Raw genomic sequence first — 16946 nt, 5'->3', positions numbered from 1 at the left:
CATGCCTGGCCCTAGACTATGGATTTGAAAAGGCTGACAGACATTGATCTGGTCCAACCTTTCTATTTGAGAAAAGAGGAAACTGGGGCTAGAAGTGGGAAGAGACTTGCCCATCTCCCTGGGTGGTAGACTTTTTTTTTTTTTTTTTTTGAGACAGGGTCCCACTCTATTGCCCAAGGTCTCACAGATATTGCTGTTTGAACAAAGTTACTTCCAGGCTACCGAAACGACATAGTTCTTTTTTTTTTTTTTTTAAAAAAGGGAAAGGGGGGTGAAAAGGGGGAGAGAATTTCCCCCTCCCCGGGGGGGTGAGTTTTTTTTTTTTTTTTTTTTTTGAGACAGTTATGCTTTTGTTGCCCAGGCTGGAGTGCAATGGCATGATCTCAGCTCACTGCAACCTCCACCTCCTGAGTTCAAGCGATTCTCCTGCCTCAGCCTACCGAGTAGCTGGGATTACAGGCATGCACCACCAGGACTGGTTAATTTAAAAAATATGTATTTTTAGTAGAGACAGGATTTCACCACGTTGGCCAGCCTGGCTTCAAACTCTTGACCTCAAGTGATCCACCTGCCTCGGCCTCCCAAAGTACTGGGATTAGAGGCATGAGCCACCATGCCCAGACCGAAATGACATAATTCTTGAGCTCCATGGTGTTGGGAGGATGCTAAGAAACATACTTACTCAGAAAGCTTTGACTCAAAGTGGCGGATGATCTGGGTGGAGAAACGTATTTTCTGCACAACATTGGTGTCCTCCTCCCTGAAGAAGCAAAGCCTTATGAGGGGGTCTCTTGGGCCCAGGGGGCTGCATGTGTTGCTGCAGCTGTGGGGGTTGTGGGGAACAGCTTCAGACTTACAGCACTTCTGTGCCCTGGCTTATCAGGTCAGCCAAGGTGAGCTTCTGACACTTTAAACTGTGAGCCGAAAGCCAGTCTTCAGAGTCCTCCCAGTCTGAAGACTGGGTCTCGCTCGCCTGCAGCCTCTGCAAGACAAAAGCCAGAGTCAAACAGAGAAGTGGAAAGAGAGGGAAGGAAGAGGTTCCCTTCACACAGATACCCAACGGGGGCCAACTCAGACTGATCCTATCTTTTTTTTTTTTTGAGATGGAGTTTCACTCTTGTCACCAAGGCTGGAGTGCAGTGGCATGATCTTGGCTCACTGCAACCTCTGCCTCTCGGGTTCAAGTGATTCTCCTGCCTCTGCCTCCTGAGTATCTGGGATTACAGGCATGTGCCACCACGCTCGGCTAATTTTTGTCTTTTTAGTAGAGACAGGGTTTCGGCATTTTGGCCAGGCTGGTCTCAAACTCCTGACCTCAAGTGATCCACCAGCCTTGGCCTCCCAAAGTGCTGGGATTATAGGCATGAGCTACCATACCTGGCCCCCTGGTTTGTCTGTTTTAGAGACAGGGCCTTGCTCTGTCACCCAGGCTGGAGTGCAGCGGTGTGATCATAGCTCACTGCAGCTTCGAAGTTCTGGGCTTAAGTGACATTGCTTTAAGTTCTGTGCCTGAGGTCTGCTCTGCCCTCTGTCTCAAAGGGAAATTAGCAAGTGTTGAAGAAGTGTGAAAAACACTCTTATAATTACTGCAAATACTTAGATAGCACTTATTACATGTTAAGCACTTTCCATACATTAACTCATTTAATTTTACAAAGTAGGTTCCATTATGATAACCCCATCTTGCTGACCAGGGAACTGAGGTACAGATAATTTAGGTAATCAGTCCAAGGTCATGCAGCTAGAAAGTGGCAGATGTGGAATTCAAACCCAGGCTGTGAAGCTCAAGTCATGCTTCTAACCATGGTACTATGTTGTCCCTCTAAACTAGCACCAAACTGTGATCATCTCCATGAAGGAGTGAGAGGACTGAGGGGACAGATTACTTTCTCATTGTGTGATTCTATGCTAACAAATGTCCTGCCCTTGAAAGGCACCACCTAAAATCATAGGTCTCTGTCGCCTATCTAGGGAAACACAGCTCTCTATCACATGGACACTAGATGTCACTCTTCTCACCTTTCAGACTCAACCCTCTCCCTGGTTGGAAACACAGCATGGTAGACTTTTTTTCTTTTGAGACAGGGTCTCATCTTATTGCCCAGGCTGGAGTGCAGTGCCACAGTCTCAGCTCACTGCCAAAATCTCAGCTCATTGCAGCCTCAGCCTCCCAGGCTCAAGTGATCCTCTTTCCTTGGCCTCCTAAGTAGCTGGGACTATAGGCACGTGCCACGATACCTCGCTAATTTGTGTATTTTTTTTTTTTTTTTTTTTTTGGTGGAAACAGGGTTTCACCATGTTGCCCAGGCTGGCCTCAAACTTCTAGACTCAAGCAATCCTCCCACCTAGGCCTCCCAAAGTGCTGAGATAACAGATGTGAACCACCGTGCCTGGTGAGCATGGTAGACTTAATAATTTACCTTTCTTCCATCTGTGTTGCTTTTGAAATGATGTCACGTTTTAGGACACAGATTTTGTATTATTCATACTTGAAGACACACTATTAAACACATTATGGATTCTGACTTTAGGCCATGCTGATTATGTAACTCTACTAGTTCATTTGCATAGAGAATGGTAAGATCTTTGTGTTGGAGCAATCCTTTCCCTCTTTCCTTCAGGTTCATCTGCAAGGCAAAGGAGGCCCCAGCTGTGGCTGATAAATATGAGAATGATCCTGTGTACACCTGGGAAGTCATGCATTTTGATATAAAATTAAAGGAAAGATGCATGTCATCAACATCTGAACTCATTACAAGACTTCTTCAGAATCTCAAAACTCTATCAACCTTTCCTCATCTCCTTTAATTAAACTTGCTTTCCTGTAAGTGCCAGAACCTAAGTAAATCATGGGTATTTTTCTGATTGTTTAATTGCCAGCATTATAACTGGATTGTTTTTGACTATCATTTCAAAGGTATCATATTTAAACTCTAGTGTGGGTTAGATACACGGTTGTGCACTAGCCTTGCTTGAACATGGCAACCACTGATTGCCATTGTTTCCCTGTTAGAATGAATTCTGAGTTCTAGACAATCCACTCACCCTCTTGGGAAGGCCCATTGAAGGTCAGCCTAAAATCATAGTCTGGTAAGAGGTTTATTCTCCTATTATGCTCCATTTGTCCAACAGCACTTCCTGAAATGGATTTCTGAATCTAGATTTCAGGGAATCTCAAAAGCAAAGCAAATCTCAGGAAGGGGAATTTTAGAATCAAATGCTTAAGACTTCAGGCCTTGATAGCATGATCAGAGTCTTCACATGCTCCTGAATATTTAGTGACATGGCCAAATAGGCTATACAATTTCTATATAAACAGAGAGATTCTTCAGTCATTTCTAAAGGCAGAGGATTAGAGATAAATGCTTAATTAATCTTTTTCAGTCCTAGAATCCTATGAGAAGGAAGAAATCCCCAGAATTTAGCACATTCTGCATTCCCTGAATGATTTGCAGTATCACGACCCAGTTAAAGTGCCATGGTCTTTACCAGTAAGTCCTGTGTCTGGTTAACGTGTGTAACCAGTAATCCATTGTCTGAATTCTGACCAAGTCCATTCACATTCTTCTGCTTTAGTGACTTCTTTGAATCTCTGCCAGTGTTTCTCCTAATGCTACAAAACATAAAAGTAATTTGATGAATGCCTGTGCACTGGGCATTGATTGGTTTGACATCCCCAGTGCCTCCTCTCTTTGCCTTAGTCCCTACAAGTATTCTAGGAACATTTTTCTGTGCAGTAACTGAGAAGGGTTCCTGCAGAGTCCTGATAAAATGTGGACTCCAGTTCCATGAGATATTTTATCATTTAGATAACTAAAGCCCTCAGGTGGCTCTAAGAAGATTCAATGACCCAGTCTCACCCTCAGCTCCCATGAGCAAAATGCTGTTGCTGTTTTCATTTGCAAAATCAGAGAACTATGCTTACCAATGGTTTTCCAGAAGCATATTTTCTTGGCCATGGAAGACATGACTAGTTTGTGTAGCCATTGCAAAACACCCAATGCTTATTTTCCTAAAGAAGGAAAGAATACCAGAAAACAGGATAAATGTGGCATACAGACAATAGTTTTGGGGGGTATCTATATCCAGCACAATGCTTTTCTACATTTTTAAATTAATTTTTTTTTGAGATAAGGTCTCACTCAGTTGCCCTGGCTGGAGTACAGTGGCCCAGTCATGGCTCACTGTAGCCTTGACCTCCCAGGCTCAAGCAATCCTCCCACCTCAGCCTCCCAAGTAGCTGGGACTGCAGGCACAAGTCACCATGCCCAGCTATTTTTTTCTGTTTATTGTAGAGACGGGGTCTCACTATGTTGCTTCGGATGGTCTCGAACTCTTGGGCTCAAGTGATCCTCCCACCTAGGCTGGGATTAGAGGTGTGAGTCACCATGCCTGGTCATTTTTAAAAATTTTATAGACAAGGTCTTGCTTTGTCACCAAGGCTGAGGTAATGTGGTGCTAACATAACTTATAGCAGCCTCGAACTCCTGGCCTCAAGAGATCCTCCTCAGCCTCCCTAAGTCATGGGATTATAAGAGTGAGCCATTGTGCCCAGCCAACCCTTCTTTACTTAATTCATTCAGGAAATACTTATTGAACACCTACCAGGTATCAGGCATTGTGCCTGGTGCTGAGGATACAATGGTGAACAAGATAAAGCTTTCTCAACTTCAACACTTTGAAACTCTTGGACCGGATCATTCTTTGCTGTGGGGGCCGTCCTATGTATTGTAGGATGTTTAGCAGCATCCTGGCCTCTACCTATTAGATATCAGTAGCATCCCTCCGTACTTTTTCCCAATGTGACAATCAGAAATGTTTCCAGACATTGGAAACAAAATTGTCCCTAGTTGTGAACCACTAAGATAGACATTGTCCTTGTCCTCCCAGCGCTTATATTCTAGAGGGGGAGACTGATATTATAAAACTAAATAAAACAATTACAAATTGTGGAAAGTGCTGAAGGAACTAAAAGGATGTGATAGAAAGTAATCAAGGTGCCAGGCACGGTAGCTTACACCTATAATCCCAGCACTTTGGGAGGCAGGCTGAGGCAGGAGGTCACTTGAGGCCAGGAGTTCAAGACCAGCCTGGGCAACCCAGCGGGACCCCATCTCTATAAACAAAATAAAGATATATTTGCCAGGTGTGGTGGCATGTGCCTGTAGTCCCATCTACTTGGGAGGCTGAGGCAGGAGGATTGCTTGAGCCCAGGAGTTTAAGGCTGCAGTGAGCTATGATTATGCCACTGCACTCAATCCTGGGCGACAGAGGGACATTCTGTCTCTAAAAAATAAACAAAAATCCACACCCAAATCCAATGTTACACCCCCTTTTCTCCCTCCTGCTTAAAACTGATCAAAAGCCTTCTCTATTTCTAGGATGAAGACTGAGATCCTTCAGATGGCATCTGAGGACCCTCAAGGTCTGGCTGCTCCCATCTACCCCTCTAGATTTCCCACTTCACCACTGCTCTCCTCTGTGTTCCACAAGGGCCTCCCTTTCCAGTTCCTGGAATTCTCTAGTTCCTTTAACCACAGGACCTTTTCATATGCTGCTTCTTTGCTCTGGAACATTCTTCTCCTTCTCCCCTACCCTAATCATCTTGGCATTTTAGCTCAAATATCATTTCCTCCAGGAAATCTCCAGCATCCCATTCTATTTCGGTTTCCTTTGTTTTATACAGACTTTCATAGAACTATGCTCTTTTAGGGCAGGTATTTTAATTTGGAATGATACATTCATTAGTGGGATTTTAAAAAATTTGTGTGTCTCTCCCCTTACACTGTAAGTTACATAAGAGCAGGGACTGGTAGACCCTTGATAAATATTTTGAGAAGGGAACGTTAAGGGCCAGGAGGTTGAAAAACTCGCTTGGTTCTTTTTTTTTTTTTTTTTTTTGGAGACGGAGTCTTGCTCTTGTTCCCCAGGCTGGAGTGCAGTGGCATGATCTCGGCTCACTGCAAACTCCACCTCCTGGGTTCAAGTGATTTTCCTGCCTCAGCCTCCCACACAGCTGGGATTACAGGCGCCCACTACCATGCCCAGCTAATTTTTGTATTTTTAGTAGAGACAGGGTTTCACCATGTTGGCCAGGCTGCTCTCAAACTCTTGACCTCAGGTGATCCACCTGCCTTGGCCTCCCAAAGTGCTGAGATTACAGGCGTGAGCCACCATGCCCAATCTGCCTTGGTTCTTGAATTTCTAATTATATATGCCAGGCACGTGTGAGACCTGACTTTCTGCTCTTGGGTTCCATGAGATACCCATGAGATACTGTTTCTTAGAATTCTCTACCTTTTTTGCTTCAGCTAGCTCCTTTAGCTTTCTGTTATCTGCAACAACAACAACAAAAAAATACCAGCTAAGACACAGCAAGTGAGAGATTCTGAATAAAGTTGCAGCTTAAACATTAGAGTGTGTGTTCTTGTGAAATCATGAAATTAAACAGCCTAATAATGGTTTGGCAACTTGCTTTTCTCTTTCAGGTCTTTAATCTTTTATTCAGAGGATGCTTTGTTTTCTGGGAAGCACCAGGATAATGTGGCAATGCTTTAAAACACACACACACACACACACACACACACACACACGGCTTTACTTCAGCAAGCTGTCCTGGGAGACTCTAATGGCAGAGACTGTTGAAATAGAAATGCCTCATGAACACTGGCCGCCCCGTAGCGTCTCACTTCCCTCTTTCCAGTCAGTGATTAACAGCTCTTAATGAATTCAGAGGACTGCACGACTAGATTCTGGGGTGACTGGTGCAGGCTGATGGAGAAGGGGTTGAAATGCATAAAAATAACAAAACAAAATAGTGCTCCAGAAAGAGCATGGGACTGGGTGCAATGGCTCATGCCTGCAATCCCAGCACATTGGGAAGCTGAGGCAGGGAGATTGCTTGAGCCCAGGAGTTTGAGACTAGCCTGACCAACATAACAAGACTCTGTCCGTACATTAAAAAAAAAAAAAAAAAAAAATTAGCTGGGCATGGTGGTGTGCACCTGTAGTCCCAGCTACCGGGGAGGATGGAGTGGGAGGGTCACTTGAGCCCAGGAGTTTGAGGCTGCCGTGAGCTGTGATCTCATCGCTGCACTCCAGCCTGGGTGATGGAGTCAGACTCTGTCTCAAACGAACAAAAAAACAAACAACAACAACAACAACAGAAGTGCTGAACCTTTGGTTTCTTCATCTTCAGAATGGAATGGGGACAGCAGTAACTGACCTGCCTACTTCAACACCGTTATCAAGAGGATCAAATGAAATTGAGAAAGTAGAAGTGCTTTGTGAAATACGGAGTACTATAAAAATGCAGAATGCCGGCTGGGCACGATGGCTCATGCCTGTAATCCCAGCACTTTGGGAGGCCGAGGTGGGTGGATCACGAGGTCAGGAGATCGAGACCATCCTGGCTAACATGGTGAAACCCTGTCTCTACTAAAAATACAAAAAAAATTAGCCAGGCGTAGTGGCGGGCGCCTGTAGTCCCAGCTACTTGGGAGGCTGAGGCAGGAGAATGACGTGAACCCGGGAGGTGGTGCTTGCAGTGAGCTGAGATCGCACCACTGCACTCCAGCCTGGGTGACAGAGCAAGACTCTGTCTCAAAAAAAAGAAAAAAAAAAAAAGTAGAATACCATAAAATGTGGGCTGCATCTTCAAGCACTTCAGCATATGACATGAAAACAATCATGTGTTTCATGAACATTTATAGAGCGCTCACTGCGTGCCAGAGAGAACAGGTGTTGGGGAGATAGACATGAACAGGACGCAGCTCTTTCCCTTAGGCCTTTGCTCAAATGAAATCTTATTAGAGAGGTCTTCTGTGAGTACTTTAACTCAAACAGCACCTCCTCCACCTGCCTTTATTTTTCCCCACAGCATGTTTCACTATATATATTCACTTATTTACTTATAAGTAAATACGTTCTATATATTTACTTATTTACTTGTTTTATAATTTCTCTATATTTAGTTACTTACTGTTTGAACCTCTGCGCACCCCTCCCACATAAACATACTAGAAGTAGATCCATTTGGGCCGGGACAGTAATGTTCACTACTAGGATATTTTTGCATAAAATAGAGTTTAGAACATAGTAGCTGCTCAAAAAACATTTGATGAATAAATGCATTCAGAGCAGGTCCAGAGTTTAGGCAAAGGTGAGCTGAATTACACTGGGGGGTGATTGCAGGAGAGGAAAAGAACAAACCAGTCCAGGGCAGATGGCATTTTGGTCCAAGGGAGAGAGGGAACCTTGATTATTGGGTGAAAATAATAATAATAATAATAGGAGTCTTTCCTGAACCCGATTCACTGTGCCCAATCCCCCAGGGAGGAAACCATTCCTCCTGTGGAAGTCCTCCTGTCGCTGCCCCTTCACTTTGTCATATGGAGTTGTCATGGCCTGTCTCCCAGACCGGCTCCATGACTTCCTTGTCTAGTGGCACCCCCAGCATTTAGCCCAATGCTCGGCATGTAGGGAGTGGATGCTTCACACCCCAGGCTACCTCAATCCTGTCACTCAGTCCAGAGCTTAGCATCTGGCCTCCCCCACCCCCTCTGTCACCACCCGTCAACCCTTGTGACGCGCACCCTCACCTGTATTTCTTCGTTTATTTCTCCATCTTTAGGAGAAGGGTTCCTGGCACTCCAGGGCCTTGCTTCTCCTAGATCTCACTTCTGGTTTCTCCAAGCTCCTCCAAGCAACTCAGCAGTGAAGCTTGCCCTGTGGGAATGTGTTAGCTGGTCTCCAAGGTAACAGACTGCACCACTGCAGCTCGGGGCAGGGAAAGGGAAAACCTTCCTCAATCCAGGGAAGAAGTCACCGCTGTGTTGTTGATAACCACTTCTCCCAGGTCACTCTGCTTTTCTCCACCTTCACAAAAACCTGGAAGCAGGATTTAGACCTTTCTTCAAATTTCAGAACCTCTCAGTCAGCACAGAACTATGGTTTAGGCCAGTAAAGCCCTGGTGCCTGTGGCCTTCCTGTGGTAGGAACTGAGGAAAGTTTCCAGAGAACTCTGCCACGTGTGGCAAAGGTGGTAACTTTCTCTTCCTCCTCAGACTCCCTTGGGTTCCCTGAACACAATCCTTGGGAGAGGTCAGACAGTCCCCTATCCCTACCTGGTCCAGCCCCACCTAAACCTGGCTAATATAGCCAAGCTCAATGACCTCTTTGCATCAGAAGAGATCATCTGCCAGCGTGGTTCCTAAGCCCGGGTGCCCACGAGAATCACCTGGATTGTTTGCTAAGAAAACATTCCCATTCAGGAGATTGATTCAGAACTGTGAAAAGGTGTGGGAATGCACATTTTTAACAATGGCCCCAGGTGATTATGATGTAACTAGTTCTTGGCCCATAGCTGGTAACCTCTCTAAACCCTTCTTTTATAGTGGTCAAGAGAGACAAAGTAATTAATGTCTCCGAAGTCAACCAACTTGCAAGCTGCTAAAGGATCTGTAGTTAGTTTTTCGAATCCAGGACATTTCTCAAATCAGTTTTCACTTTCTGAGAGTTTTCTAAGTTTTATAAACTTTTATCAGTTAGAACATAAGGTTGGGTGGTGGCTCATGTCTGTAATCCCAGCACTTTAGGAGGTTGAGACGGGAGGATTGCTTGAGGCCAGGAATTTGAGATCAGCTTGGGCAACACAGTGAGACTCCGTCTCTACAAAAATAAAATAAAATAAAATAAAAATTAGTCAGGTGCAGTGGCTTGTACCTGCAGCCCCAGCTACTTGGAAGACTGAGGTGGGAGGATTGCTTGAGCCCAAGAGTTCAAGGTTACAGTGAGCTATGATCGCACTACTGCACTTTAGCCTGGGCTACAGAGCAAGACCCTGTCTCAAAAATAAAGAACATATGCCACCTGTGGTAGTTATCATATGGTAGGGAACACCCTTCAGATGTGGACCCCAGCAGCCACGCCTATAGGCCAGGTCAGAAACAACCAACATGCTCAAAATAGAAACTGCTTATTAACCACTGGTCACCGGGGGTTGAGAACACCATGTATAAGTCCATGGCATTTGTTATGTGGCCAGCACCAATACGGCAGAAAATGAGGAAGATCAGAAAGAGGTAAGGAGGTCCCAAGGGGCTGTGAGCAACCAATGGCTACTCTATGAACAAGAGATGAGGGTACTTGTGCCCATCTTGATGGAAATTTTGGGTGGAAGGGGCTGGCTAATTTTGACATCCTTTTTTCTTTTAGGCACGGGAACCCCAAGCAGGTCATCTACCACCCTCACACCTTTCTTTGCTTCCTGGATATATGGGTTTTCAACACTGCACAGAAGTAAAGTCCAACACTGGAAACTCTTTGTTTCTGCTTTCTTCTGCTTGAGCCTACACAACACACATTCTGAATAGATCTCTGCCAGGTGGATAAAGCAGAGTAAGCCTTTCAGGCTGTAAGACCCATCAAGAGGAAAGCTGTGTGGGTACCATCTTTCTTGGCTCCCTTCAGGATGCAGATCATGATGACACCCATGGAAAGCATCAGAGCACAACAGACATTTCTCCTACCTTAGGCTCTTGGAAATGGATCAGGGTCAACTCATCTCTGGTCTTTTATTTAGGAGCTCAAGCGTGGTCCCATTGCCCAGGAGTATGGTGGGATATATCTTTCAGATATTAATTTGTTTTGCCTTCTTTCTTTCCTCCATTTCAAACCAGGAGCAGGTGCTTTGGGTTGGGTTGAGAAGCAGTAGCCTGAAGTAACTTTTTTGTTTTTTGTAAAAGCCTAAGCTAACGAAAAGATTAAAGTGACATGCCAAAGCAGGGGAGGTGAGGAATGTGTTTAATGTCATGAGGAAAGTGGGAGTGTAAAGATTATTTCAGTTAAAAGAGACAGAAACCCAACTCAAACTGGTTTAAGGAAAAAAAGGAATTTATTTTCTTAAATAACACAAGAATCCAGGGATAGTTCTGGCTTCAGGGATGACTTGATCCAAAAACTAAAGTGATGTTAACAGAACTGTCTTCCTTTCTCAGCTTCCTTTCTTCTAGGATGGCTTGATCAGGAGGCTCTTCAGGTGGGGCTGCCAGCAGTGCCAAACTTTTCCCCTACAACTTAGCAACTCTAAGAACACCTCTGTCCAGGAGTTCCAGCAAAGTCCCAGGCTGGTCACATGCCATGCTAATTTCTGAATCTGTCACGATGACTCTGGCCAAGCCTGGCTTCTGTGTTGAGCTCTGAAGCCAAGGTGAAATCGGCTCCATGAAACCACATGACCTGAGGTAGGAAAGGAGTAATTTTCCAAAAGAAAGAGACTTTAAAAAAAAAAAAAAAAAAAAAACCAAAGGGACCATGGTACTAGGCAAACATGCCTCTCAGGAAAGCCAAAGAGGAGATACTCTCCCAGACAGATTAAAAAAAAAAAAATCAGAGATCTAAAAATCAGAAGGAGTAGAGACTTGTTCCATGTTTGGTGGCAATACTTTGGTAAGATGGCAATCTCTAAGAGAAAGTGGGTCCTTGGTGCATTCTGGGAAGAGTCCGCAGACACAGGAGTTCCCAGCACACCAACATTTATCATTCCCCAAGGGTGAGACAAACACAGTAAAACTACTACCTCATTTAGCCTGCGACAATTGATGTCTCAGCAGTAACATGTAGACAGATGATCAACTAGTGGGTGGCGGCGGGGGTGGGGCGGAGCTTCCAAATGTTCGAACCATGAACTTCTGTAAAACTTAAGAGTACTCCAATAACCCATTAAGTCCTACCAGTCCAGTAGAAGGGATCCAGTTGAGTTTTAAGTGCTTTGGGAGTAGGGGTGAGGAGCAGCTGGTTTGGGAAAATTTCCCTGGGTGCTGGAATCCTGAAAGGGCCCCAATAAAATCAATGCCCTCATCTAGCTTCATCCATCAAGGAAGTCGGCACTATAAAATACTAATGGGCTGGGGCATGGTGGCTCACGCCTGTAATCCCAGCACCTTTGGAGGTCGAGGCGGGAGGACTGCTTGAGGCCAGTTCAGGACCAGTCTGGGCAACAAAGTGAGACCCCGTCTCTACAAAATATTTTAAAATTAGCCACAAATGGTGGTGTGTACCTGTGGTCCCAGCTACTTGGGAGGCTGAGGTGGGAGGATGGTGGCCCAGGAGGTCGAGGCTGCAGTGAGCAGCCAAAAACCAAACCAAAACCAAAAAACCGGTGAACAATGAATACAAAGAGAAAGCTCAACAATGAGATGGTAGACACAAACAACTTAATAAGTGGGAGGTTTTTCTTACATTTTTTTTTTCTTTCAACAAAGTGGAAAGTGTTTCTAAATAGGGACCACCTTTTATGGTTGTTTGCATTCCACATCCAGAAGAAGCAAACCATAGATTTAGCTGCTCATGTTTGAGCCAAGGAATCATGCAAGCAGGACAAGTTATTTTTATTCCCTTTAGACCAGCCACACTGGCAATGCGGGACAGCAGGAGTCCTAGATCTGAAGTCAGGGAGCCTGGCTGTGAAACCCAGATTCACCAGTTGCTAGTTACAGAAGATTCACCAGTTGCTAGTTACAGAACCTGGAGTAAGGTGTTCAGCCTTTTAATCCTTGGTTTTGTAGTCTACAAAACACCACTCTGTACTTCATAGGTAGAGGATTAAGATGACATATGGGAAAGCACATTAACACATGAATTTACTGTTTCTTTCTCTAAACGTAGAGAATGCCACTATTATTTAACCACAGTGCTTTTGAAAATAGGAATTCCTTTAATAGTTGATACGCTTCAGTTAGAATGTCAGGTTATTATGACATTTGAGAAGTTTTTGTTACCCAAGGCCTAAGTTCACAGCAGCATTATCTGCAATAACAAAAAACGGGAAGCAACCTCATGTACATCAAAATGGGGAGACACATATTTGATATGTATCAAATGGAATACTATGCATTTAAAATGAGGAAGCTCTATATTTACTGACATAGAAAAATCTACATCACAAATTAAGTCAAAAAAGAAAGCCACTGGGCATGGTGGCTCCCAGCACTTTGGGAGGCCAAGGCAGGAGGAGACTGGGAGATGAGCCTGGTCAACATACTGAGACCCCCATCTCTACAAAAAAAAATTTTTTTTTTATAATTAGCAGGCCGTGGCAGCATGCACCTGTAGTCCCAGCTACTTGGGAGGCTAAGGTGGGTGAATTGCTTGAGCCCAGGAGTTTGAGGCTGCAGTGAGCTAGGATTGTGCCATTGCACTTTCTCTAGTCTGGGTGACAGGGCAAGACCCTGTCTCAAAAAAAAAAAAAAAAAGCAGCGGCAGGTATAGATAATATCTTGCTTTTGTTAATCTGATCAGTAAAATAGCTGTTAAAATGTTAAAACACCCGATAAACTGTTAACAATGGTTATCTCTGGAAGGTGGATTGTGGAGGAGGGAACTTCTTGTTTCCTATACTATTTTGTGTTTTCAAAAAAAATCTACAGATATATGTTATTGTAAAAGAAAATCTGTGTCCTGGTTCAGGGTCATAATTTCTTTCTCCACAATAGCATTTAAGGCAGGAAAAAGTTATTGATAACCCTGAAGGCAGAAACTAGGTGAAGTATTGAAGTGGTGCATGTAAGGGTGGGACTGCACCAAATAAGTTCATTTTGCCGCTTACTACCTACCTTAGTAAAACATTTAGAAGATGAGGTAGTCAAAAGCCTTCTTAGATAAGTGAGTTTTTAAAGAGCAATTTATTATGAAAAGGATTTTGATTCTTCAACTTCTTTGCATTTGTCATAGAGAACAAAGAAATGGAAAAGAATGAGAGTTTTCATATTTTTTATTTAAGAAAATACTTGAATTGCCTTGGACAATATTAAATATTAAACAACATGAGAAAGAGTGGTCAGAACATAGTATTTACTTCACTGACTTGCCCTGATGGATAATGAATGGGGATTGATTTAATAGTGACCAAACACACTGGCCATATTTACTACAAGTGCCGTAAAATGGCCAATTGAGGACAACTGCGTCTAAAATGAGATGAAATCCTTGAGTCCATTCCTTTTAGCTGAAATGATTAAAACCATCTTGACAGGACCAAGTCTTTGCAAAACATGTCAAATCGATGGATGGCTTCAAGACAGCAGAGAACCCACAAGCTTGAAGAGGCCCCCAGAGAGTTCACTCAGGATCAACGGGGTGCTGGCATTGTCCTGGTCCTCTCTGTAGAGTATCAGTGTTACAGCCCTGTGAGTTTAGTAGTAGTAAAGGATCTGGAGTCCATAGGGAAATCCGAAGGAGGTCAATGGAACTGACATATTATATAGCCAAATACTTATCAATAAAGTAACCATCCTTATAAAGGCTGATTTAGGCAAGCCTCTGCCTTCAGAAAGAAGTTCACTGAAACAAACCTGGCAGATTGATGACTCTGTCTTTCAAATCTCCAGGAAATAAGGTTTCATAATTTTCCTGTCCTGGAGCCCCAACTTTAATTTTCATAATTCAGTGTATAAAGCACTGTGCCAGGTCTCTAGGGAGTACACAATGAGGAAGCCATATTCTTTGCATTCAAGAGTTTATACAGTTATACAAAAGCACTTAGTAATGACAATATCAGCAACTAACATTCGAATGCTTACTATGTGCTTGGAACTTTATCTCTTTTAAACCAACAATAGCCCCATTAGGTGGGTAATATTATTAGTCCCATTCTACAGATGAAAAAACCAAGGCTCACATAAGTTACATGATTTACTAAGGGTCACATAGTTGGAATGGTGGAATTGAGATTTAATCCAGGCAGTCTATTCCTGTTTAGCAATTTCTGCTACAGAAGCATAAGCAAGAGAGACACAAAGCACAGATTATATATATTTCAAATATGGGAGAATCTTAAAACTGAGAGGAGGTGGTACAGACACAGCTGGGGCAGGGAGCAGGTTGTAGTGAATGTAGAATGGAGAACAGGCTGGTTCTCAGTAAGAAGGGAAGAGAAAGAGAGGTGGGAAATAAGACTGAACAGAGAGCTTGAAGCCAGATCACAAAAGCTTGTCAAAGCTATGCTAAAGGAGTCTGGATTTCGTTCTGTAGACAGTGGGAATGACAGAAATGTGAACACAGAAATCATATGCTTTCTTTTGTGTTATGAGTATTTTGGCAGAATTGATTTGGATGGATCGGAGTGAATGGCTATCAGTTGAAGGAAGACTGGTTCAATGGCTACAGAATATGAATGTTGGTCTCAAGTTCAAGGCCCACATGTCAAAGACATTCTTTCCTATGTCAAGTGCTCTGCTGATATCTAGCTGAGTGACTTGGGAAAAGTCTGAGGCCTCGATTTCTTTACCTGGAAAGTGGAAATACTGGACATGCTCTGTGACATTTCATCCAGCTCTGAAATTTTATAGTCTTGTGAAAAATCTCTTCTTGAAATGTTATCTTGGGTGGTCTTAGATTGTGTGTGACTGGAACTGGGGCTGATTTGTAAAACCCTTGAATGTGCTTGAAAATACCAACCCACAGTGTTTTCTTCTCCTGGGAAAAGAACCAAAACTCTTAAAAAATATACATTGTGCTTTCTATCTTGAATACCATTTATAAATAACTACCTTTATTTTTGTTGCTGGGTAACTGTGACCCAGAAGAGTTGACTTTGCATAAAAGGAACCCAGAGTCCTCTAGTCTTGGTGTTTTTCCTATAGTCTTCTCATAGTGGCTAGAAGAGAGATGATAGATGAATAAGTCAAAATAAGGTATTTTGAACCCATGTTATTGTTTTTAAAGCCACTGTGTTACCTTTTCCTAAGGTATTACCAAATAGAAAAAGTGTCCCCTCCACCATAGCAGCTCAGCATAAATCTACCATTACAATTTCCAGTTGACCTATTCAATAATGTTTATAGAAAATAACCCTCCAAAAACCTCTAACCTGTGTTACAAATCAGGAGAAGATTTAGATGGTGTGAAGATAGGGTAGGGTGACCAACTCATCCTAGTTTGCCTGGAACTTTCCCAGACATAGTACTTCAAATCTCACCTCCAAGGAAACCCCTCAATCTTATAACCCAAGAACATCTAAATCCTAACATGTCTTAATCCTCCAATTGCCCACGAGGGTCCTCAAAGGCCCACATGAGGAAGAATCAGCAGCAAACTGTAAATATTTTATTATTATTCAGTTGGGCTAATCTTGACACCCCCAGAGAGAGCTACAGTTAAGCTGTGACATGGTCCCTGGGCCTCTGTATTTGCTCCTCCAGCCCATACTTTAAGATCTTAAAAGCTATGATCTTTTGGCCTGGAGTAAAGTAGAAACAGAAGACTGCAGCAAAGATGGACTTGGGGCTATGTGCAAGGAAGAAAGAAGAGAAAGATGGCTGACGTGAGGGCTTTGGCTTGGTTTCTCTCTCCTAGCTCATGGAAGCATGATGCAGAAGGGAAAGTCACATGTATGTGGTCTTTTATTGTTGAGTGACTCTTATGGGTAATCGTGGCCTAATCCATGTCCTGAAATATTAATAGCAACTCTTCTCTAGCGGTGAGCAAAGAGTGGGAGTGGAAGAAGATAGGGAAGGACCGCCCTCACCCCCCAATGCCAACAACAAAACGAACCCAAGAGGCATGGAAGTGTCACTTATGAATATGTGAAACCTCTATAAGGAATAAATTTTTTAAATGAAGCTTATTTCAAAGTAATAGAAGCCTTTTAGTTTCTTTAGTAGACAATTTATTTTGATAAACTTGCTCAATAACAAAAATACAAGTGAAGAAAATTATGTTCATTTTATACAGTTGTATTAACAATTTGTTTTGAAACTATTAATTGAAAAATGTTATAACCAATTAGAAAACAATTCTTAATAAAGTTTGGGATAATATACAGACCTTGATCACAAACTTCAAAATCTCTTGAGGTGATACAACTAAAAGTCCTGTGTAGGGAATCCTACCTACACGGGCCACTTTTTTCCTTCATGTTTTTATCCTTCAAAAATTTTCTGAAAGAC

At 43.2% G+C, this 16946-nt stretch overlaps 1 protein-coding gene across 5 annotated transcripts in view; it reads right to left on the bottom strand.

Annotated features, from left to right (window-relative positions):
• VWA3A (von Willebrand factor A domain containing 3A) overlaps window positions 1–16946 on the bottom strand; it is an 83029-nt gene that overhangs the window by 57541 nt on the left and 8542 nt on the right. For 2 of the 5 annotated variants that reach the window (XM_017850267.1, XM_017850273.1), the window contains exons 2-7: window positions 15549–15655; window positions 8601–8889; window positions 3926–4012; window positions 3490–3613; window positions 858–982; window positions 683–760 (exon numbers count right to left, since the gene is read on the bottom strand). In XM_017850267.1, coding sequence (XP_017705756.1) covers window positions 683–760; window positions 858–982; window positions 3490–3613; window positions 3926–3987 — 389 coding nt within the window. In that variant the 5' untranslated portion in view covers window positions 3988–4012; window positions 8601–8889; window positions 15549–15655. Of the gene's footprint in view, window positions 1–682; window positions 761–857; window positions 983–3489; window positions 3614–3925; window positions 4013–8600; window positions 8890–9238; window positions 9564–15548; window positions 15656–16946 lie in introns of those variants that run through there. The other 3 variants (XM_017850281.1, XM_017850285.1, XM_017850290.1) reach the window with 3 other exon arrangements.

The sequence above is a fragment of the Rhinopithecus bieti genome, unplaced genomic scaffold (genome assembly GCF_001698545.2).
Source record: "Rhinopithecus bieti isolate Rb0 unplaced genomic scaffold, ASM169854v2 scaffold_1918, whole genome shotgun sequence".
NCBI classification, from domain to species: Eukaryota; Metazoa; Chordata; class Mammalia; order Primates; family Cercopithecidae; genus Rhinopithecus; species Rhinopithecus bieti.
Note: the sequence above shows the minus strand (reverse complement) of the source record. Positions and strands in the feature narration are given on the sequence as shown.